Source organism: Anguilla anguilla, chromosome 13, assembly GCF_013347855.1.
Source record: "Anguilla anguilla isolate fAngAng1 chromosome 13, fAngAng1.pri, whole genome shotgun sequence".
Lineage (NCBI taxonomy): Eukaryota > Metazoa > Chordata > Actinopteri > Anguilliformes > Anguillidae > Anguilla > Anguilla anguilla.
Window position 1 is genome coordinate 39251026 of NC_049213.1, and position 24012 is coordinate 39275037.

The 24012-nt window shown below is 46.5% G+C and overlaps 1 protein-coding gene across 1 annotated transcript in view; it reads right to left on the minus strand.

Annotated features, from left to right (window-relative positions):
• Window positions 1-22740, minus strand: part of LOC118210892 (chemokine-like protein TAFA-2) — a 34299-nt gene extending 11559 nt beyond the window's left edge. Inside the window, exons 1-2 of the mRNA XM_035387394.1 lie at window positions 22700-22740; window positions 21979-22091 (exon numbers count right to left, since the gene is read on the minus strand). Coding sequence (XP_035243285.1) covers window positions 21979-22091; window positions 22700-22725 — 139 coding nt within the window. The 5' untranslated portion in view covers window positions 22726-22740. The remainder of the gene's footprint in view (window positions 1-21978; window positions 22092-22699) is intronic.
• Between the last annotated feature and the right edge of the window lie 1272 nt (window positions 22741-24012).

The following is a 24012-nucleotide window of genomic DNA, read 5'->3' on the forward strand; positions in this document are numbered from 1 at the left end:
TCAAGCTCACGTCCCGCATCGACGACGCACGGCCATCATCGCAAAGAGCTGACAAAAAGGAATAAAAAATGGGGATCGATGGTTTTCAATTAAAAGCGCTTGAGGTTGTCATCGGTTACAGCGGAGACGTGGGGGCGAGCGAACGGCGCTAATGAGAGAGAGAGAGGGGCTCAGCTCAGCTCGGCTCGGCTCAGCCGCGGGATCGATGGCCCCCGTAAACGCCACGCGCCGCCTGTGATCAGGTCTATTGATCCGCGATTGATAAGCGTCTGCGCGTAATCAGGAGCTCCGCGCCGGCGGGGCCGAAAGATCCGGATCGGATCATTAAAAAAAAAAAAAAGAGTCCAGGGTTGGGGGGTTGGGGGGAGCGGAGGGGGGGGCAGACAGTGGGGGGATGGGGGAATCACCACACCTGGACGTACATGCAAACCGGAATACCATATTTGGAAATGTACAGAGGATGTTCTGTAGACAGAAATTAGCAGAGAAAGTGAAATGACACAGGAAATGACACAGGGGGGAAAAATCGTCATTCGTTTGCGCACAACAAAACCACACATTTTAGCATGCATTTCTCCCCACGATGCATTTATCCAGTGCTCGGCAAACAGTCCTCCACCAGCAGTTCAACACCACCACTCCCCCCCCCCCCCCCTCTTTAAAACCACCCCAACGGGACCGATGGAAGACAGTAAGAGTTGTAGGAGAACACCAAGGCCACGCCACAGAGCCTCGCTCAAACGAAAATTAAAAAAAGAAAAAAAAAACACCTTGCGCTTGCTAAGAACGCCAGCTCCGCCCACATTCTCCGCACGAGAGCGCTCTATTTTCAGACGCGGGCGGGGGCGTAATTTTAAAGAGCGTTTCGCGCGGCGTGAAAGGCGCGACAGAGAGACCGCCGCACCGTCCGAGGCGCCCCCTTCGACCAGAGAGCCGCAGAAACCCCCGCCGGCCCTCTCATAACACGCGACGGGATGTTCATCTCCCGCCCCGCGTCCCGCGAACGCGCGCTTCGCAGCGGCAGAACCGCTCTGAAACACCCACGATCGCGCACTTCCTCGGGCGATGGAGAAGAAGACGAAAATAAAACATATGTACAGACGTGCAGAGTGTGTCTTTCTCTCGTGTCCTTAAAGGAAAACATTTACGTTTTTGAAAATGTGACAGAGATCGCTCATCTCCCAGAGCCCAGTTCGAGGTTTTTATATTTATTATATTTTTTTGTCGAGTTTTTAGTGGCAAAATGTGCCTTTGTTCCAGACAATGGCACAAGCACTGAAGCTCGCTCAGCACTTCCGAACAGTATGGATTACTGTGCTACAGCCAATTCGACGCTGAGTCAGCTCTTTAAAAAATAAAAAACTCCCGCACATCTACTGGGTGATTCAGTAATAGAGCATAATCATGTTAAATGTTATATTAAAAGCCATTAATCAGATTAGGGGTTGTATTTTTATTTTTGCCCAGCACCATCGTCCATTTCGCAGATCAAGACGATAAGGAAGAAGAAACAGAAATAAAGAGGTACTAGATAATGATTTATACGGAGTTATTACGCCGGTAATGATTTATACAGAGTGATTACCCCGGTAATGATGTATACGCAGTTATTACGCCAGTAATAAGTGATAAATTGCATCCATTTGGCATAATTACGTTTCCTCACAGAGTATAAGAGCTATTGTGGGCATGTTTTAATGGGGAAGGAGGGGGGAATGTGAAGGAGATATATATATATATATATTTCTTATCTGTGTGCCAGCACACTGAGATGGACGGGAAGACTGGAACGGTCTGAATCACGTCCTGGAGGGCCTCGGCCGGCTGCTTCCCACGGCGGTTCAGCGCCAGCGACTCATTCAAACCGCCGTTCGGCTGAAGAATTCCACAGGCCCGGCATCTTAAGGCCTCCAACCGGCTGCCCATTTAACGGAGACAGCAGGTATCCGTGGAGACAGCGGGTATCCGTGGAGACAGCGGGTATCCGCGGAAACAGCGGGTATCCGCGGAAACAGCGGGTATCCACGGAAACAGCGGGTATCCGCGAAGACAGCGGGTATCCGCGAAGACAGCAGGTATCCGCAGAGACAGTGGGTATCCACGGAAACAGTGGGTATCCGCGGAGACAGCGGGTATCCACGGAGACAGCGGGTATCTGTGGAAACAGCGGGTATCCGCGGAGACAGCAGGTATGCGCAGACGCTGCGGCCCTCGCTGGAACCGGGACCGACACGCAGATCTGAAAAGATATTTTTACCGCACCGCTGCGCTTTTTATTTACTCGCGTCCGTGGATTCATTTGCCCGCGTTTACTCACTGTAGAGTTAAAGTGCCCTTCTCTCCATAATCTCCACGGCGACGATCCTCGAGTAGCGGTATTTTTCCTAACTTTCCTGTGGTGCGGCATGAAAAGAAGCAAAAACACATCTCTGTGAGAGGAGCAGAGGTGATCTACGATGACTCTCCATCTCGTTCTGCTCTGAGCCTCTTTCTCCGGTTCTTTCCAGTGGCATCCCTTCCCCCCGTCAGTAGGTCTGACTCTGGAGATGTTCTCCAACGGTTCCTGGGCCTCCACCCCCCCCCCACCCCCCCATCCCCGTGGGGTCCATCTTAGGTTTCTGGGGAGTGGGACAGCTGCCAGCTCCACTTCCTCCTCATGATCTGGATATCTAGCCTTTCCTGACATGAGGCGCAGAATATTTCATATATAATTCATATTTTGACCTGTAACGGTGTGATGAGACCGCGTCTGAAGCCCCATTCTGGCTTTTCTCCAAAAGGAGCACCAGCCGAGCTCTCTCAGACTGGATTAAGACAACACATGTGCACGCTTTCTACAGCGCACGTGTGGAACAACAGTACACCTCGTCGAGCGTTCCGAACATTCACAAACTAGCATGCTCACTTTCCAGAAACCGAGTCTATTCATTTTCAATTCAGAGTGCTAACGGCTTCCTTGGATGGGGAAAATAATAATAATAAATCTTCTAGCCACACTCTCTCGTACAGTGCAAGCTGCAGGGAGGCACCTATGACCACAGGGAATTTTTTCAGAACAAATGCAAATATAAACGCTCTGCACAATTCCAACATACTGCAAAAAGACAGAGAAAATGACTAAGACAAAGCAGAAGGCAGCTAATTTTGTGCTCTAAGGGGACAAGTGGACCCAAACCATGCCAGGGAAATGCCCCCTACAGCATAACAGAGCCACCGGACACCCTCACTGTAGGGGTCAAACATTCAGGCCTGTACCTGTTCTCTTGGTGGATGCCGCACATGCACTCGCCCACTTTTCGAGAATATGGTGAAGGATAACTCATCTGACCATATCACTTTTTTCCATAACTCTGTAGACCTGTCCCTATGGTTTTTGCACCACTGAACTCTCCAATATGCATTTGTCTTTGTAATGAGGGGTTTATGCACTGCAACCCAACTATTATATTCCTCTCTATACAGTTTTCAATGGATTGTTCTTGCTGACAGTCTGAACACGTCCTGCATTGACATTCTCAGTTTTCTGAGGAAGAGTTGCTCTTCTGTTTTTCCTGACATATCATGCTAATGCACAAGCATCACGGTCATCGAATGTGTACTTTCAACCACCATTTCCAACCCTATTTATTGATGTCTTTCCCATAGATCTAAATGCAGATGTCTCTTTAGTCACTGTTCCTATTGAAACACTAACCAGCTAAGCAGTCTTTGTGACTGAAGCTCTTGCCATCCGTGTCCCAATAATGAACCCTCTTTCAAAAGTCACTTAGATCTTTTCCTCTTGCCATCTTGATCCAAAACCGAGGTCAACTGGGCCTGCTCAGCATTTTTATACATGCCACAGAACATGATAGGATGTTAATTGCATAATGGTATCATGCAGTACACCTGTATGGAAGCGTCTGCATTCGTTATGTTTCTCCACTCATATATTCTAGGTTTTCCTTTAATTTGTCACCCGCCTGTGTGTGTGTGTGTGTGTGTATACATATACGAATAAAAAACTGAAGAAGAAATGTTCATGTTGCTAAAGAAATTCTTTCGATATGCTCTTCCAAAGCCAGTGATTGTCAAACACACAGACTGTGTGTTTCTTAAAGCCTTCAATCCATGACTGCTATATAAAATGTGAATCGTACAATACAAAAAGGTCCGTTTGATGTCTGCACGTCCCTTTAAATTTGCTTTGAGCCTTTCACACGTGCAGTCTTTCAAGTTTTCTATTTCAGTACGAACTGTTAGGCATCATATAGACCACAACAACAGCATTTCAAGGAGTTTCCTGAGAGCTCATGACCAAACATCAGAAACTGTGAAAATGGCAGTTAGAAAGAGAAATTCTGTGTGCCGTACTGAGAAGCATAGAATGTGCTTGTGTTCTCTAGGAACTTTTGTCCCATGTTATGTTCAATATTCTACCTGCGAATTTATGGAATTGCTCAGAGAACAAGCAGTGATGGCCGAATTTGCGTGTTCACTGTTGCCTGTATAGCGTGGTTATTGTGCGTTTTTGTTTTGTTTTTGTTTTTTTGTTATGTCGAACGCTGCCCAGCAATAAACACACAGCACACCTTTTCACCAGCAGGACGGGCAGCAAAATCTAAGCAGACCCATCAAACACATTGGTCCTAAAACTGAAAAAAAAATCAGATAAAAACGGAATTAAATTCCTGTCCTAGAAGTTCTCAAGCAGAGCGGTGAAGGGGGGGGGGGGGGGGGGACAGACACGCACGCACTGCATTACACGACTTCCTTCAGTCACGCCTCGTCGGTCCGACAGCAGCAGGGAGCGACTGCTTAAAAGAGAACGGAGAGGAAGAGAGAACCCGCCGCCTTCGACGCTACCGACGTGGCTTCTCTGACGGACCCAGTTTTCACAGCACGCACATCTCACGCGCATCTCATCTCACGCGCATCATCTCACATCATCTCACGCTTGTAGGAGGACGTCAGAAGCGCTATTGTGAACAGGTGGGGGGGGGGGGGGGTGGGGGGGGGGGGAGGAGAGAGAAACCCGAGCCTCTCCGCTAACCATGACATCGCCCAGCCCGCTAATTTGACGTGATCTGAAGGGAGAGCTCTGCCGTACGCATCGCGGATCTGAAGCCGAAGCGCACTGAAACAAAGTGCCAGAGAGGCAGCGTACCAGGAAAACGCAAACGCGAAACTAACAGATGCACGTCAAGCGGGGGACGCTGGCGATAAATCTGATGTGTTTATTGAAACAAACACAATTCGCACGACTTGTCAGGAAATCTTTCTTTCTTTCTTTAACTTCGCCACACTTGAGTTTTTGTTTTTTTTTCTGTTTTGTTTTGTTTTTAAGACAAACGCAATATTTCTGTAGCAAGTCAAAGAACGTGTACTTTTAAAAAGAAACCCGGCTCAGCCCAGACGTCTACATCACGCCGAAACAGAAACCACAGAGTTCCCGTCATGTTTGCTTTTTTCCACAGCCTCTGTGATGGAGCTGTCACAACCTGGCTCACGCGGCCATGACAGAAGAGGGAGAACACACAAGGAAATCACAGGGCAAAAACATTAATGAATTCACTTAAACAAAAACACATGCAGAATAAAAGGAAAGACACAAGGTTTGGAAGTCTGTAGGCTATCAGCTGTGTATGCCTGTGCGGGGTTGAGTGAAAAGTATCATGAAAAGATGCAACAACTGAAAAAAAACCAATATACCAGGGGGCCTGTTTCAGGAAGCAGGATTACCGAGTTAGCTGGATAACTGCACCGAGTAAAACCCGATAACCTCCCAAAATCGGGAACATGGACTGAAGTAAAAAAGAAAAGAGCTGTTGTGGGTTTTTACTTCAGCTGGCTCAGTAGCCCTGTTTCGTGACACAGGCCCCACTGGAATGTGAGCGGGAGAGCGTTAAATGGGACACATCGCCCAGCACAGGTGCGGCTCAACTGACGACCGCTCTTACTAGCTCCGCCCACCAGCCTCCTGTTCAGGAACCCAAAAAGTGCCCCAACAGAACCGGGCAGGTGGAGCAGGTGAGCCGTCACAGAACTTTGACGGCTGCGATGCTCCATACGGTGTGCACGCATCAAACCAGCAGACCTTAGGGTTCATTCTGAGATTTAAAAAATCGGATGAGTTTTCAGGATAATAAATGAAATGGAAGATCTCAGGTAGACATCAAAGGTTTATCAGCAGGGAGTGTGCACAGTGGGGGGGGGGGGGGGTGACTTGATTTTGAGTCCTCATCACTGGCTGAGATTCAGGCAGAGACACAAAGAAAACCACAATGACACAGGAGTGAGATGATCAGCGCAGTAAAATTCATTGATCTTTTGAGCGGTCGACCTGTCAGTTCTTTCACCTCCCTGCAGGGGGCGGTGCCGAGCTCCCACCGCTGACACCAATCAAGCCGAACAAGACCGCAACAGGCAGGAGCTCGTGAACGCCGTAGGCGAACGCGCTCGGAACGACATCTGCTTTCACGTCACAGCGTCCAGAGCAGCTCGGAAACAAACTGCACCGCATCCGTGTTTGAACAGAAACCCTCCAGTCAGCAGGAACGACTCGTCTGAAATTAAAATTAAAATTGAGCCTTCCTCAAGAATTCAGCAGCGAGAGGAAGACACGGCTTGAGACGGACCGTCTGCAAACCGTCCTCCGAACAAGATTACGCAATACGAAACGCGAGAGAATGAACAGGGTTCAGGAACAAGGTTTCTCTCCCGCAGATTGCAATCTTCCAATAAGCACAGCCTTGCATCTCAGTCCACTTCTGTGATTTTCTTCCCAGGGTTATTCTGTAGCTGAAAATCCCACTGGCTGTAAGGTTAAGGTTAAATTCCAATAAGGTTATCAATTATTATAACAGATTACGTGTAGGATTTAAATCAATATGCCTACAGAAATATATGTGCAGGATAGTTTCTGTGACGATTGTGAATATTAGGTACTTTTCTTAATTTCCGTTAATTCAAATTCCATTTCGACACCTTTAAGTGCCCTGTTTCAGGAAGCAAGTTTACTGAGTTAGCTAGATAACTGCACTGAGTAAAACCCAGAACCCTCCCAAACCTGGAACACGGACTGAAGTAAAAAAAAAAAAAGAGCTTCTCCGGGTTTTACTCAGCACAGTTATCCAGCTGACTCAGTAATCCTGCTGTGTGGAATACCCCCATGGTCCTCATCTCACTGCATTTAGGTGTGTTTACATTTAAGGAGTTTAGCGGATCCTCTAATCCAGAGTGTCTTACGCGGCTTATAAACTGTACACACAATCCATTAGCGCAGGTGGATGTTTACTGAAGTGGTTCGAGGTTAAGCGCCTCGCTCAGGCGCACAACTGCGGCTGTGCCCCAGCTGAGGAATCAAACCTGCAACCCTGGAGCCGGAAGCCGAGCTCCAGCCCTGTTCATTTCTCTTTTCTCTCCTTCCCTTGCTCTCTCTGCGGACCTCGGGGGCAGTCCTCGTCTGAGGCGGGTTGGGGTGGAGGGGGGGGGGAGGGGGGGTGGGGGGGGGAAGCAGATGGCCGAGTCTGGCCAGCCCTGGATGTACGGGCGTGCCAAGCGAATAAAGCGCTTGTCTGTGTCGTACATCTCTCTGCCTCCATGCAGGGTGCGGAGGCGGGGGGGGCGGCGTGCAGGTACTATTGATGGATGAATCATCACCCCTGGGGGGGGGCAGTCTAGCACCCCTCACGACTTAATGGTCTCTGAAGTTATTACGACCCGGGGCGGAGAGGGGCACTGAAAAATCTGGGGCTGACTTGGAGGCCCCCACCTCCCCCCCACCCCCCTCCCCCCTTCCCGTCCCGAAGACACAGGCACATCAATCGCAAATGAAATAGGAGCCAGGTTATTCATGGGGGGGGGGGGTGTTTGGCCGCTGGAAGGGTTTTGGAATAAATTAGCGCAGGTCAGGTGTGGGTGGGGGGGTGAGGGTGGGGGTGGGGTGTGGGTGTGGGTAAGGGGGGTGAGGGTGGGGGTGGGGTGTGGGTGTGGGTGGGGGTAAGGGGGTGTCGGCTCTGTGGAGGGGAGATATCCATAACCCCTGACGGTCACGCGGGGGGGCCTGGCTGTTGCCGTGACAAAGAGCTCTCGTGTTTACCCAGCCTGCGCGGCGCACTGCAGAGCCGAGTCATCGCTAACCGCCACGGCTCCGCGCGGGGGGGGGGGGGGGGGTGCGGGGGGAGGGGGGGGAGGAGAAGGCCCCACGGCGGGCTGGCACGCGGCCCTCCGGAAAACAAACGGCCGTCCTTATTTAACAGGCACCTGGCGGTGCTTGGAAACAACAACAAAACACCAGCATTCACTGATCCCTTCTAAACATCTATCATCCCCCCCCCCCCCCCCCCGCCATGGTAGGCTTTTGCCAAACGTACATCCTACGGAACATTTTCCCTATAGGGCCGCTTTTCCCCAAAACTGAAGATTTTCCCAGAAGGTTTTCCTTCGCAAAATTCCCACCACACCAGTCCTCTCCACAGCAAAAAAATAATCCCACTTACAGTATAAGACAAGAGCAGAGAAAAGTAACCCGCGCTACTTCATGACTCACGCCAAGTCACATGTTTTGTTTTCACGTGCAAAAAATTTTGTTAACATTTCAAAAGGCCAGTGACATGTGAACACGTGAAGATGCAAATGACTCAATGTGACCAAATTATTTTCTACACATTTATACATCAGTCTTCCGTCTTTCCGACGAGATGCTAAACGGAGATCCTGACTCACTGCGGTCAGTAAAGATCCCGGGAAACTCATCACAAAGAGCAGGGGGTTCCCTGGTGTCCTGGCCAAATTCCCAACCTGGCGTACACATCCTGCAATCTGATCATCCCCCCTGTTTAACTGGCTAAAACAATCATTCTCTCCCTCTCCACCTCAGGCGATGTGTGGTGAGCGTTCTGGTGCAAAATGGCTGCCCTGCATCACCCACGTGGGTGTGACATATTGCAGGTGGCTGAGGTGAGTCTCCCCCTCATCACTGTAAAGCAATTTGACTTACGAGATAAAAGCGCTATATGAATGACAGGAATTATCATTATTATTATTACTATTATTATTACATCTAAGGCAATGGCTGCCTTTAAACACAACAACCTGCCCGCATTATTTCCATCATTGTCCAGGATAAGCGCAAACGCAGAAATGGCCAGAACCCAGGCCGCACAGCCACGCCTCGCCGTGCGAACAGAGCCAGAAACGGATGAGACCCAAATGCAAACCCTTGTTTCGTCGGTAACTACTCCCCTGTAAATGACTGTAAGCTTAGGCTTGTAACTAGGCAGCTGTTTCGTAGGTGACTTAGGTGCATTAACTGTCTTAACTACTGCTTGTATTTTTTCCATAGACTGCGTTGTTGCCGTTCTCATTGTGTTAGTGTTAATCAGTTTAACCCACAGGGTCCAAGTTGAACTATGCGGTTGTTCCCTGCACTTGGACCGGTACTTCTCTCTAGGGGTTTCGTCATACTTGTTCCTGGTTATGGTTATACACTTTTGTTGTACGTCGCTCTGGATAAGAGCGTCTGCCAAACGCCTGTAATGTAATGTAAATGTAACTACACATTTAGGACTGCGAGAGCTACCTCGGCGGCATCCTTGTCAGTGTTTCGCGAGTCCGAGTAAACGAACAAGGCAAAGCCGGTGAACAGAGCGATTTCCAATTTTGTAGCGCTGAAGAGCAACATAAAGGCGCTATCATACCGCGCAACACGGCTTTCATATTAACTCCCTGCACTGAGCGCGCTCAGAAAAAAGCACGAGGTGATTAAGCTCCGTCTGAAATAAACAGAAAGCGAATCGACTGCATTTCTTCTTTTTTTTTTTTTAATCTTGTATTTCCTTTACTTGAACGTTAGCGTGAAGCAGTGTGAGTGCTGTACTGAGCCGTTAGCACTGAAGTACAGTTACAGTTTTATACTTCAGGCATTTAAGCTGCAGCAGACGCTTTTACCCAGAGCAATGCACGCAGACTACATTCTGTACATCCATTTCTACAGCTGGGCATTTGCTGAGGTAATTCAGGTTAGGTGCCTTGGTTTGAGGGTCCAGTGGCAGTGCCCCAACTGGGAATCAAACCTGCAGCCTTACAGCTACAAGCCCAGCACCCTATGCCCTATACTACACGGCCATCGTGTTCATTCTCCAGGTGCGCAGGTGAATATGGTGGCGGCTGCTGTTTCTGGGGAGCTTCTATCAGTTTTCTTTTCCCCTTCTAAGACCCTGTACGCACACGGAGCTTTCAAATCCGTCGTACAACAAATTCTGCACAAAAGTTGTGGTACTACGGAATTTAATTATGAGTGTGTACACCTCAAAACATTTACTGAACCGTTGTGGCAACAACATATTCAGGAGGTGGTGCACAACGCATCTCAAGTTGAAACCCATGATTTGGTTGATCGATAAACACTCATAGGTAGGCAAATGTGTGGCTAGCGAACGGTTCCTACTGCTGCCTGTGTGCACACAGGCTACAACTGTTGTATTGCCAACACATTCTAGGATGCTCCTGAAACGTTTTGAAAAAGCTCTGTGTGTACAGGGTCCAACAGTCAGAGGACCGCAGATCCCCTTGTGTAAATGCCCTCTCTGATTTATTCCCGTTTAACAGAGTGCTAAACTACGGCAGGGTCACTTATTATTGAAAATAAATTCAATTCATAACTCACTGCACTTTATTTATGAATCTCAATTGGCAACCGTGATTCATAAACACTAACCTTTTACGGATGCCTGTGAAAATAAACACTTCATAAACACACAGAGGTATAAATGACAAAAATTGAGATATCTAAATAGAAACGCAGTATATGGTGATATAAAACTGAAAACACCACACATGCATTACCAGTGCCTATAATGACCCACACACGGCTGTGTAAATGTCGATGGAGGTGAAACAGAGAGTGATTTTGAGGACAGCATTACATTGGGTGGCAATAAGGCCCAAAAAAAATCCACAGTGACTGCGATGGTGACAGGCAAATAATTCCCGCCGCCCAGACAAGACAATCCCAGGGCAGATGGTGACATCACGCACTGTCCTGGATTTACTCCGGCCGCCGTAACCATGACAGCCGTATGAACTCACCCGGGCGTGCTGGGGAGCTCACGGAGGGCCGCTATCGAATCACGCCAGAAAGGTGACTCTGGCTGACAACACAACGATACACAACAAACAACACAATATACAGCAAACAACACCCAACAAACAACACAACACAACAAACAACACAATATACAGCAAACAACACCCAACAAACAACACAACACACAACAAACAACACAACATACAGCAAACAACACCCAACAAACAACACAACACACAACAAACAACACACAACAAACAACACAACATACAGCAAACAACACCCAACAAACAACACAACACACAAAAAGCAATACACAACAAACAACACAACATACAGCAAACAACACCCAACAAACAACACAACACACAAAAAGCAATACACAACAAACAACATAACACACAGCAAACAACACAATACACAGAAAACAACACCCAACAAACAACACAACACAACAAACAACATAACACACAGCAAATAACACACAACAAACAACACAACACACAACAAACAATACAATACACAGCAAACAACATAACACACAGCAAACAACACAATACACAGAAAACAACACCCAACAAACAACACAACACAACAAACAACATAACACACAGCAAATAACACACAACAAACAAAACAACACACAACAAACAATACAATACACAGCAAACAATACACAAGAAACAACACAAAACAAACAATACACAAGAAACAACATAACACACAGCAAACACAACAAACAATACACAACAAACAACAACACAGCAACACAATACACAATGAACAACACAATACACAAACAATACACAGCAAACAATACAGAACAAACAACATAACACACAACGCTTACACAACAAACAACACAACACACAACAAACCCTTATAGCACATTATAACGGAAAGTTCAGAATCATCAGAACTGACCACGGACATGCATCGCACTGGATGCAGCACAGTTCTAATGATGTAATTACTATTCACATGATCTGAGCATGCTCAAGAAATCACTCTGAACCTGAGAGCTATTCAATTTCTTATATAAATCGGGTGGCAGGTGTGAAGTGTCCTCCAAAGTAACTGCCACCCTTGATAACGATGTGCGAAAAAACATTATATAAAATAAACAACAAACCACTATATTGTATGATCAAAAATATGAGAAACTTGTGTACATTTATACTAACAAAATGACCCAATTAAGCGATGATTTTAGAACACTGCTGTAAAAAATTATTTGGGACGCTTCCCATCGCATGAACAGCCTTGCTGAATCCTCAAAGTTACCGCATTAATCAAAATGCTAAAAAAATAAATAAAGAAATAAATAAGAAAAACCTTAGAAAACCATTTTAAATTTCCTCTCTATTGTAGCCCTGGATGAGCGTTGGAAAGGAAAGCCAGATTATGCTGGAGGAGAGCACCTTTAACAGCTTTTCCTTCACTTAACATGCAACATTTAAAGGCCAATATAACCGATGAACAGCTGGCAGACGCTCTGTTTACGTTTGCGCCGCGATCTCTAATCCCGCGGCTTATACTGCCAGGGTGAGTCTTCAGCGGTTTCATCAGCGGAGAAAAGGTCACGGTTATGAAGCTACCCCATCAGCAAGGTAATCCGATAATATGGTAATCCGATGCTAATCCTTCCAGGGAAAAGGTACGTTCCAGAAGGTCGGGATTTGTGTACTTTGAAAAGGGCCCCTAGACTCGATGTTCTTTCTCCTCAGTCATCCGGGAAAGCTAATTCTTGGGCACCACCTGCAAATTCCCACTTCAAGGATCTATCAAAATTAATTTTTTTTTTTTTTCCTGCTCATTGTTGTTGTATATCTTGAGAAGTCCATATAAACACAATGTATTTCAATACTTTTTTTGTATGATGATATAAGGCGAATATCACCGTGACAGAATGCAAGAGCGAGGTTGGTTTTATTATTGCAGTAAATCAGCACAGCGCTAAACACTTTTGATTTTTCGCTCCCTTATAAACCGCCTTTTCAGCCTGTGACTGTGTTTTTTTTTTGGGTGATTTCCTCCAGTGGCGGTGAAAAGCAAGAGGCTTACGCTGGAATCTGTGAGATCAGCGGTTCGGAGCGGCAGAATGCAAACAGGGCACATCTGAACATCGGAGAGAGAGGCTAATTGCCCGCTGATTTGTACAGCTCCAGCGTGACACCCTGGGTACAGAACATTTATTAAATTACACAGATAGCACAGCAGTGAACAGCGGCTCACCCACATCACTTACGATGTGATTACTGTAAATCAAGTCCGCGTTCACAATCACATTTGGTGAGACAAAGCGGAATTAGTTTCAGAAATGGCTTGTATCACAGGGGCACTGGAGTAGGGTTCTCAAAATAGAACCCCCTAATTCCATAGCCACACTGGAGTAGGGTTCTCAAACAGAACCCCCTAATTCCACAGCCACACTGGAGTAGGGTTCTCAAACAGAACCCCCTAATTCCACAGCCACACTGGAGTAGGGTTCTCAAACAGAACCCCCTAATTCCACAGCCACACTGGAGTAGGGTTCTCAAACAGAACCCCATAATTCCACAGGCACACTGGAGTAGGGTTCTCAAACAGAACCCCATAATTCCACAGCCACACTGGGGTAGGGTTCTAGAACAGAACCTCCTAGTTCCTTTGCTGCAGAAACAGAACCCCTTTCATTTTTACCACAGTAAGAGCAGAGCCCTGTTATTTATACGCTACAAACACACCACCCCGTTGCGTGCCTACCACAGAAGCAGAGCACTTTGATTCTTCAAGCACAGAACCATTACATATTTATACACTGCAGTCCAGAGCTTCTCTTCTCATCCGCAAAAGGAAGAGAGGACCATCAATCCGGCACGTTCTTGCCAGAATGGCAGAACCAGCACTGAAGGTTGGGTTCTGAGAGAGATCACAGCCGTAACAAGCCAGCTTTCCACGAGCTCTCTGAAAATGAGCTGGAACAGGCATGTTCTATTTGTGTTCCGACTATGAATGATTAGCATTTGCAATAATCTCCAGGTATAACAGTGAATGCAATCAGCGCCAAACAGGAAGCAGGTGACTCACTGCTAATGAATATACATCAGCGGCTGCTTTCATCAGAGTGTGTAAAGCTCTGCAACACACACACTGAGCAACACACACACTGAGCTCAGAGACACACACACACGCTGAGCCGTCGGAGGACAGGAGTGCAGGAGTGAACCCCTGAGAGTGAGACGTACAGACGTCCCGCTGGGGAACGGAAAGGTCGCCGCTCGAACCCGTGAGAAGCGTTTGGCATTTCCACAGCCCTCCGTCCCTCAGGGCCCCCGGGGACTGCACCGGCGGGCACCCTGCAGCCCAACAGCCGCGGAAAACCCGTCGCGTTCCCCCTCTCCAGTCCTCCTCCCTCCTCAGTGTGACCCACCGCCTCACCAAATGCCACAGCACCCTCCCACTAATGGCTGCTATCTCTGTATCTACATCTCACCACATCCAGCCATCCATCCATCCATCCATACATCCATACATCCATTATCTAAACCACTTAGCCCTGGTATTCCATCCATCCACTATCTAACCCACTTATCTCTTTGTTATTCCATCTATTATAAAACCTACATATTCCTGGTACTCCAACCATCCATCCATCCATTGATTCATCCATTATCGAACCCATGTATTTCTGTTATTTCATCCAGCCATTATCTAACCCACTTGGTCTTGGTAATCCATCCATCCATCCATTATCTAACCCACTTAGTCTTGGTCAGGGTCATGGGTGGGTTGGAGCCTATCCCAGAATGCATAGGGTGAAATGCAGGATTACACCCTGGACAGTTTGCCAATCCATCACAGGCCCCATTCACCATTCACTCACACACTCATACCTACTGGCAATTTAGACCCTCCAATTAGCCTACCTTTGGAAGGTACCGGAGGAAGCTCATGCGGGCACAGGAAGTGCATTCAAACTCCACACAGAAAGGCCCAGGCCGGGATTCAAACTCGGGACCTCCTTGCTGTGAGGTGACTGTGCCCATCCCTGATTATCTCACTGGGAATCTGCCAATTAGAAGACTTAAGAGGACATTTCTTTTTCTGGTGCTTTTGATATTTTTACAGTTTGTGTACTTTGGCTTTAGTGTATGTTTTTGATTTTGTCCCAGTTATTTTTGTGCAATGAATACTTTAGATAAAGACAACTCTGCTCTGATGAGCTGCTGGCTTAACAATTTCTGGTATTGAGGTGTTAGAGGGGTTTGTGGTCTAAAGCAAGAAAATACATCATAAAAGCAACTCCAAAGTGGCATGTACAGCAACATTACATTACAGTACATATGAAGAGACTAATTTTATATAGTCTATTCACAGTTATAAACATAAATCTTGTGCCAATACTTCTTCTCTTGAGCTCAGCAGTCTCCAGTTGCATGTGAAATATTTAGAATCAAAAAATAAGTTTAAGGATAATTTTTTAGAAAAACAATTGGGTGATATACGCGATACACACCACCTCTGGAGGCCTAATGTCTCTGTACAAGCTGCTCCATTAACTCCCCAATGCCCCTAGGCCCCCAACACCCCCATCCTCCCCAACATACACCCACCACTGACAAGCCAGCAGGCTGCCAGAAATCTCTGTACATATCTACAATATGCTTCATTGTACACAGACACTGCCTGTGAAAACTTGCACTGAAACTAAAATAACACCAGAAGGCCCGGAGAGCGAGCTGTCCCTTTAAATCTCAGGGACCCGGTGGCTTGTCCCGCTAAAGCACTTGTTTTCGGTGCATCAACGCGCCCCTTGAGCCCCCGCTGTGAGCAGCAGCCAACCAGGACAGAGGATAATTGGCCGCAGTGTGGGAAAGGTTTTTTTTTTTTTTCCATCTTCCGTTGTCTCACTGCACAACAGCGACCCCTCTGGTGGGTCGAGGGACTGCAGCCCGCCTTCTCACTGCATACGGCCTCTCATTCTACAGTTAAGAGGGTGGCATTATGTTCGGTTAAATTACATGAAGTCGTGAAGAAAAAAGTGATTATGTCCTTTTCTCTCTTATAAAATTTCACTGTCTGGTTCCGCGAAAAAAATCTACCTCAGCTAAACAAGGTGCAAATAATTACTGCTAAGAGCTAACAAACCTATTAGAGGGTGCATCACTACAAACAAGGCAAAATGTAAGAGCTGCTTTTTTGTTTTGTTTTTTTGTTATCCCACAATGCATACTTTTATTTTTTTATTTAACTGTTCTAGCCTTGTCCTAGGGTGTGATGTAGATGTTCAGCAGCATAAAGCTTTTCTTAAAATAAACCCTTCCTTGAAATAGCAGCCAAAGGAAACTGACATGATGTCTCCAAAGGTGCATCATGCGTTCACGAGTTTGCATGAAAAACAGGAGCATATTTATTTCTTGTTTCTTGTCTCCTCTGGTAATTCTGATGGAAAAAAAAATAAAATAGACTTGGCTCAGGATTTGCCAGCCTATTCAGCCACGCGTATGTTGCATGTATGCAAAACTTTTCGGCGCACGTGAGAGGAGAAGTCGTTCGTTTTACCCTCAGACATGCCTTCAGGGGTCTCCCAGTCCGTATGCATATTTCATGCTGCACACGGGGATGCCATCGCATGCACGGCACACGCCACCTGCTGAAGTACGTGCCGCGGAAAGTTCTAGAAACCTGGGCGGACCCATTTTTGGGGAGGGAGGGGTGTGTAATCGCACTGGCCAGGAGGCACCGACCGAAAGCGTGCCATTTTCAGTGCCGTGAGCGAGGGCTGTGCCTCCGTCCTCTCACGCAAGATAATTCCACTGCAATGCATAAATGATACGCTTTAATAATTAAAACGGCTCTAATATGCAAGATCACTCAGCCCTTTCATGGTGGAGGGAAAACCATTTCAGGGCAAAACTGCCTATTTTCTGAAGTATTATTACTATTATTATGCACTAGCGGTATTACTATATTAATATCATGTTTGTTGCAAAATTATCAGTCTGCTTTCGGATCTTTGAATCAACACCTCCCGTCGTTGTAATAATGAATAATGGCAGTAAATGTTCAGTAAACGGTTATGAGCTTTAGGACCGACGGTACACAGACACATGAATGGCTTTTCAGATGCGGACACCACATACATTTACTGAATGTCAATGTATTTACACATAAAAGTAACACATGATTTAGGATCATATATTGAGATCAATAATACAGTGCAAATACTTCCAAGACAATAGAGCTCAGTTGAAAAGGTCCCATGGTAAACATTTGAACCATTTCTTCGTGCACAATGAGTGCAAAATAAGGAAGATTCAGGGAGATCTGCAGTGCCTGAAATGCGAGTCACATACCTTCCTCCCTTATACTTCCTATATTTTGAAAATTACTAATTATTATACATCTGAATTAAATTGAATTAGGGGCACAACTGCTGTGATATAACATGACCAGGTGTATAACCTATAAACTATTCTTTTCCTTAGAGGGAAAGAGGTTCTGCGCAAGACTGAGTTTATACATATTCATACCTGTGTTACTTTACTCACTTCAGTACTTAATCCACAAGCATTTGACCAATCAGAATATTCCAGACTGCTGAAGCCCCTGTGTGAATGTGAGTTAGCAGACTATGAGTCGTCAGAGTAACTCCACAACGCAAATTGCCATCCGATGGGTTTGCCTACAGTGCGCAGGTATCTACGATTGCTTCCCCGTCACGCTTATTCATTTGCGACATTGTAAAGTTTGACAGCTCACAACTCCGAGACGCGTTAAAAACAAAATGTGCCTTCAGCACGATGACTGTAATAAATGACACACTCTTAAATCTGCCAAAATAAAAACCGCATTCACCCAATTACCATCGACGCTGAAAAGTAGTTTTTTATGTCGCCTTTTTAAGCTGCATCATTACGGGGGCTGCAGGGAGTTTCAGATGGTGTCATAAAAATATAAACCAAACGCAAACACAGATAGCTGAAAGGACACTGGAGCATAAACGCTTGATTAATAGCAATTATTCAACTGCAAATTAGACAAATAAAACAATTATGTTCATCAATCTATTGGTACTAATAACACATGCTAAGAAAATCATTTTTTTAAAACAGACACGGAATGAATATTAATTTTGCAATGTATCGCGCAAGGTCAACTTAATATTTTTCCAATGCATAAGAATAGAGAGATACAATAATAGGTACCCATGATAATACTTTAGTTCCATGTATTACCCAGATAAGTGGCAAAAAAAATTGCAAGAAGTCATCCGAGTATGTAAAATGAAATATTGTCCAATGTTCCTACACACGGGTAGCTTCCCCAGAAGATAAAGAAAGTGGAAGGTTGGGGGAATAATATGAGAGATACAGACATTCAGAATCCACGCACTACAGCAGCCTGACAGTCTCTTTTGTACTGAGACAGAACAGAACGTTCCCACGTCGGGTCAAAGTGTTTCCTCACTGTCACCATCGCCTGCGGACATTTTCATGCAAACAGTGATGCTGCTCAAATGTTTGCATATATAGTTTTTTTTTATAGTTCTTTTTTTTTTAGAAGGGGGGGGGGGGTGGGTGGGGATCGCAGTTCCTAAGATGCTTGCCACAGATGGAGTTAGAAGCTGCTCTTCTGTCAGTAGGCATTAATCCCTCTAGGCTGGAATGTGTTTTTTTTTTTGTCTTTAGCGCGCGCGTTTGATCAGGTGTGATCGGACAGGTGGAGCACTCTGTAAGGCTCAGTCACGCAGAGCGGACGCCTGACGGTGCAGTGATGGAGCAGGGCGGCGGGAACGGGGGCGCGGGCGCTGATGGGACCAGCCTTCCCCCGAAAAATCGCACGCGACAGCCACCCGGACCCACGTTCCGAACTTAACCGTACCGCCAATGTGAGAATCACCGCCTGCTTCCGTTCAGGAGCCTTCCGTCTGGCGGTGTTCGCGCGTTCTAACTCAGCTCAGATATTCGGTTCAGTCTGGCGCATCACGTTCCCGCTGGAGTGGGGTTGCAGAGTCCGCAGAGCTGGCCCACGGAAGCGCGCTCCATTTTTTTTTTTTTTTTGCTGTGTCATGGTGACAATTTCTAGCTGCTACTTTTTTTTTTTAAAAGAGAGATTCAAATGATAGTTATTTGTACTGGCCCGACTATGAGCCCATTTCTGCCATCTAAAAGGTTTGGCTCTTCCGAAATAAAAATCTAACTCACATGCACATGATGATGGAGAGCGGGGGGGGGGGGCATTCTCCACCCAGCATGTGAAGCCCCTCTCATTATTCTACCTACTCCCTCCTTCTCTCTTCTCTCTCCCTCATCCCTCCATCTTCTCTCTAGTTTTCCCGTGGGCCTCCTCCCTCCTGCCGTCTCTCTCCCCCCTCACCTCCCTCTCTGTTGCATAACGACCCCCCCCCACCCCCCTGCTGTGGAGCCGCCCCTGACCCCCCCCCCCCCCACCCCCCTGCTGTGGAGTCGCCCCTGACCCCCCCCCCCCCCCCCCCCCCCCCCCCCCACCGGCAGAAGTACGCGTTATGGAGGCTGCAGTTCAGACCCCTCAAATTAAATTAAGAGCCTGAAGAGGAGCTTTCACCAGGCCGAGCCGGAACCTGCCGGAACCTACCGGAACCTGCTGGAACCTGCCGGAACCTACTGGAACCTGCCGGAACCTACTGGAACCTGCCGGATCGTGCCGGATCTGCCACCGCCTGACCCGCCTGCCGAGCGCTGCTGGTGGCCATCGATTGTGTCTGGAGCTCCGGCTGATTGCAGCGCTCTTCACTGAGCCGCCAATCAGCTTCCCTCCCCCTCCTCCCCCCGCCCCCTCTCCAGCCCCCCGCTGTGGGGAGAGCCCAACGTCGCCCCCTGCTGGCGCGACTCCTCCGCGCGCACGCTAACGGCTGTGGCGGCCTCGCTACGCGGCTATGCGACGTTTCCTTAGCCCGATGAAGTCAAGCGATCGTCAGATCAGATTTTACTTGCATAGCGCACATCACACAGTTTTCCCGCTACACAGTTTAGCCCGGGCCTAAACCCCCCCAGAGTGAGACAGAGGCCACAGCAGCGCGAAAAAGTCCCAGGAAGACAAGCAGGAAGAATCCCTGGAAGGTACCAGACTCAGTAAGGGGGGGGGGAGCATCCTCCTCCCTCCTCTGGTCAGCTCAGAGTGTGGGTTCAGTCGACTCCCCCCGAAATTTTAGTTTTACCACTGCGATTGATCTTTTGTTTTTCGGTTTTTTTTGGGAAATGAATCACTTCCTTTTACCAATGCATCCCCTCTCTTGTTTAAAATTTTTTTTTTTTTTTTATAGACCAGGCGTGTCGGTACAATGCGAGACATTTCTCCTGTGGTTAAAAAAAAGAAAAGAAAAAAAGGAATACTTCTTGCCAAAGACTTTTGGATGCTGCTGGTGTGTGTGTGACAGTGGCACTCGCAGGAAGAAGACTCCGAATTCTGCCTGCTAAATCCCTCCCCCCACACCTCCACACCTCCACACACCCACCCCCCACCCCTACCCCCCCATCCTTCAAGGTCTTCAGTCTTTCTGAGTACCGAGTCCCCCTACCTGGAATGCAAACAGTGCGCACCAGGAGGGCGATAAAACATTAAAGCTGAGTAATAAAATAATAAAAACCTCACACTGAGCTGCTATGAGGAATCACAACCTCCTTTAAGACATGTCAGGAAAAAAAGAATTTTAAAAAATGCCTCTTGAGGATTTTTTTTTTTTTTTTTTTTTTTGCACATTTCTGAGCACAGTTTGCCTTGCCAACAAAACAGGATTCTTCCTGCAGTCTAGTCTAATCTCTCTCTGCTAATTACCAAAGCAAAAATGCATCTCACTTTAAATGAAGGTGGATGTTGCTCTTGTTAACTCAAAATAAATATTTAAAAAGCCTCTTGCGTAAAAATGTAAGAAAAAATGTACAAAAAAATGTGGTTGACACAAATAGCACAGTAACAGTTCAACAGTGCATAACAGGTAAACAGTGTAATAACAGGTAAACAGTGAAGGTAAACAGTGCAGTAACAGGTAAACAGTACATTGTTTCTGTTTCTCCATTTCTCATTTTTAATATTACATATATTTTATTTGACTGATTTTATGGATTTAGACAGTTTTTTTTATACTACTTAAGTGTCTTGTCTTTTTGTGTCGTCTTTGTGAACGGCTTTGATGCTTGTCTTTCACAATGCCCCCTTGGCCAGAGAAGAGATTTTAAATCTCAATCAGACTTTGGCCTGCTTACATAAACAAGGCTTAAATAAAAACACAATTAAAATGTAAACAGGTTCTTACAGGTTCCCACTTAATACAATTTTAAAAAGTTAAGAACTGAGCAGCAGCAGCTGTAAATATCATTTTTATATTTATGCTGTGCACGTCCCATAACATCCTGTCGTCAATGACTGGAAGTCCTATTCATTCACAAAGCAGGAAAATACACCTGCACCGATTGTTCCCTTAAGCACATGCAAAATCAATAACACGACCTATGATTGGCCATGGTGTTTGGTTTTTGCACCAATCATTGGTTGTGTTATTAGTTTCGCCTGTGCTTTTCCACATGCTAAAGGTGTTAGTAAAACAGTCCCATTGTATCTAAACAGCTGTATAAATCCCAAACAGTAAATCAAATATATACTGTATATAAGCATTATCACCCATTCTTTGTTGAGCATTTCTGAATTCATCTTTAAACTTAGCTGAAGAACTCAGACCCTACAGGGATTTTATACTTCACCTGTGCAAGTTCACTTTATTCTCCAATTTTCACTAATGTTTTCACCTCTTATGATTTACTGAGCATCACTCTGAAATCCTCCTTTTACCTGCACAAATGAACAAATGAATAAATGAATAAAAACCCTACTCTGTTGGTTGCTGCATTACACAGGAAATGGAAGTAAGTGACCTTTGACCTCTGACCTACCTATGTGGCTCCTGTGCGACGCGGCCAGGGTCAGCCGTCCCCATAGCGACGCCAGGCAGAGGGCGAGCAGTAGACCCCATTTGCACGCGTTCTGTAGCTCTCTGTCCCGCATTCTGCAAGGAAACCCCAACAGTCAGCCGACCATGAGTCACCAGAGCTCCGCCCCCCTTCCCAGCATGCATCAGACAACAGGCCCAAAGTCAATTGATGGATACTATCAATCAATTAAACAATTAATCAATCAATCAACCATTAATTACATAGCGTATTTCAAACACCTTAGTGCAACACAAAGTGCTTCACAAAGATTAAATTAGAATAAAGATCTGATAAATAAAAAGATACAATTAAAAAGGCACTAAAAAGCACTTAAAAATGCAACTAAGTAAATGCAAAAAGAGAGGTAATGAAATAAATTAAATAAGATCAATAAAGTAAATGAGATCAGTAACACTAGACCAGTAAGTCTAAAGCAATGCTAAAAACGTTGGTGAGTTCCTTCTTCATGCTTACATTAATGTTGTTTTATGCAATTGCATTGAAGGGGAAAAATCATATTTTCAGTATCATCAACACATCCTATGATATTATGTACCAGAACAGAAAATGTTTTTGTCCAACTCTCAGTAATTTTTTTTATATTTTCAGAACCCTGAAGTCATTAAATGCAGCTCAGAAGGACATATTTTCACCACAAGAACGAGAACAAGATGTGGATTACTGTGTGCGGCCAATCAACGACTTCATGATTCACCGGTGCTGAGATGCCCAAACAGCCCTCCCAGCGGTCCAGTTTCAGCCAATCATAGTACTTTGTTGGTTCACACCGGTAAATTATTGATTGCAGCATTGTAGCAGCACCACCTATTACTAAGTTTACTTCTTTATCTTCACACTAAAAACATGTACAAATGACTGAGGGTAACCTAACAGTTTAGGTTTGACCATTTGGTCATTGGAAAGACTCCTGGTGCTGACGCTGAGCGGCGTTCACTTTCTGCGGAAGGAAGAGGCAGCGAGAGAGCCTGGCGTAAATAAAGGAAATGCAGCAGTACTGCTGATTGGAGCATGAGAGTGGAGGGTGTGGCTAAAGGCGATAAGAGACCTGTGACTGGAGCAGGGGAGTAGGGGGTGTGGCTAAAGGAGATAAGAGACCTGTGACTGGAGCAGGGGAGTAGGGGGTGTGGCTAAAGGACATAAGAGACCTGTGACTGGAGCAGGGGAGTAGGGGGTGTGGCTAAAGGCGATAAGAGACCTGTGACTGGAGCAGCGGAGTAGGGGGTGTGGCTAAAGGACATAAGAGACCTGTGACTGGAGCAGGGGAGTAGGGGGTGTGGCTAAAGGACATAAGAGACCTTTGACTGGAGCAGGGGAGTAGGGGGTGTGGCTAAAGGCGATAAGAGACCTGTGACTGGAGCAGAGGAGTAGGGGGTGCGGCTAAAGGAATTACGAGGCCTGTGATTGGAGGAGAGGAGTAGGGGGTGTATCTGTAGGAGAAGGGGCTCTGTATGCAGCAGCTTCCTCCTAATATAGAATTTGTCAGGGAGCAGTAAACCCTGGCGCAGCCAGCACTGAGTCAGCTGACCCTGTGGCCTCTCAGCCAATCCAATTAGCCCCACAGTGAGACCCACGCAGCGGAACGGAGACTGCATACACGAGAGGGAGGGAGAGAGAGAGAGAGAGAGAGAGAGAGAGAGAGAGGGGGAGACAGGGAGAGAGAGACTGCAGACATGAGAGAGTACGAGACAGAGACTGAGACGTGAGAGAGAGAGAGAAACTGCAGATGCAAGAGCAAGAATGAGAGAGAGAGACTGCAGACATGAGAGAGAGAGAATGAGAGAGAAAGCGACCGAGAGAAAGAGATTAACGTAGGGTGTGACTCGGCCTCGCGCGTCCAGGGAGGCAGCCAATCACCTGAGCGTGTGGCAGGGCAGAGGAAGCTCCGCCTTTTTTACTGTCCAAGGGCAAAAAAGGAAAATAAATACCCTGCTACGGATGTAAACAACATGTCAGGCCCTCAAGCAACAAATGCTT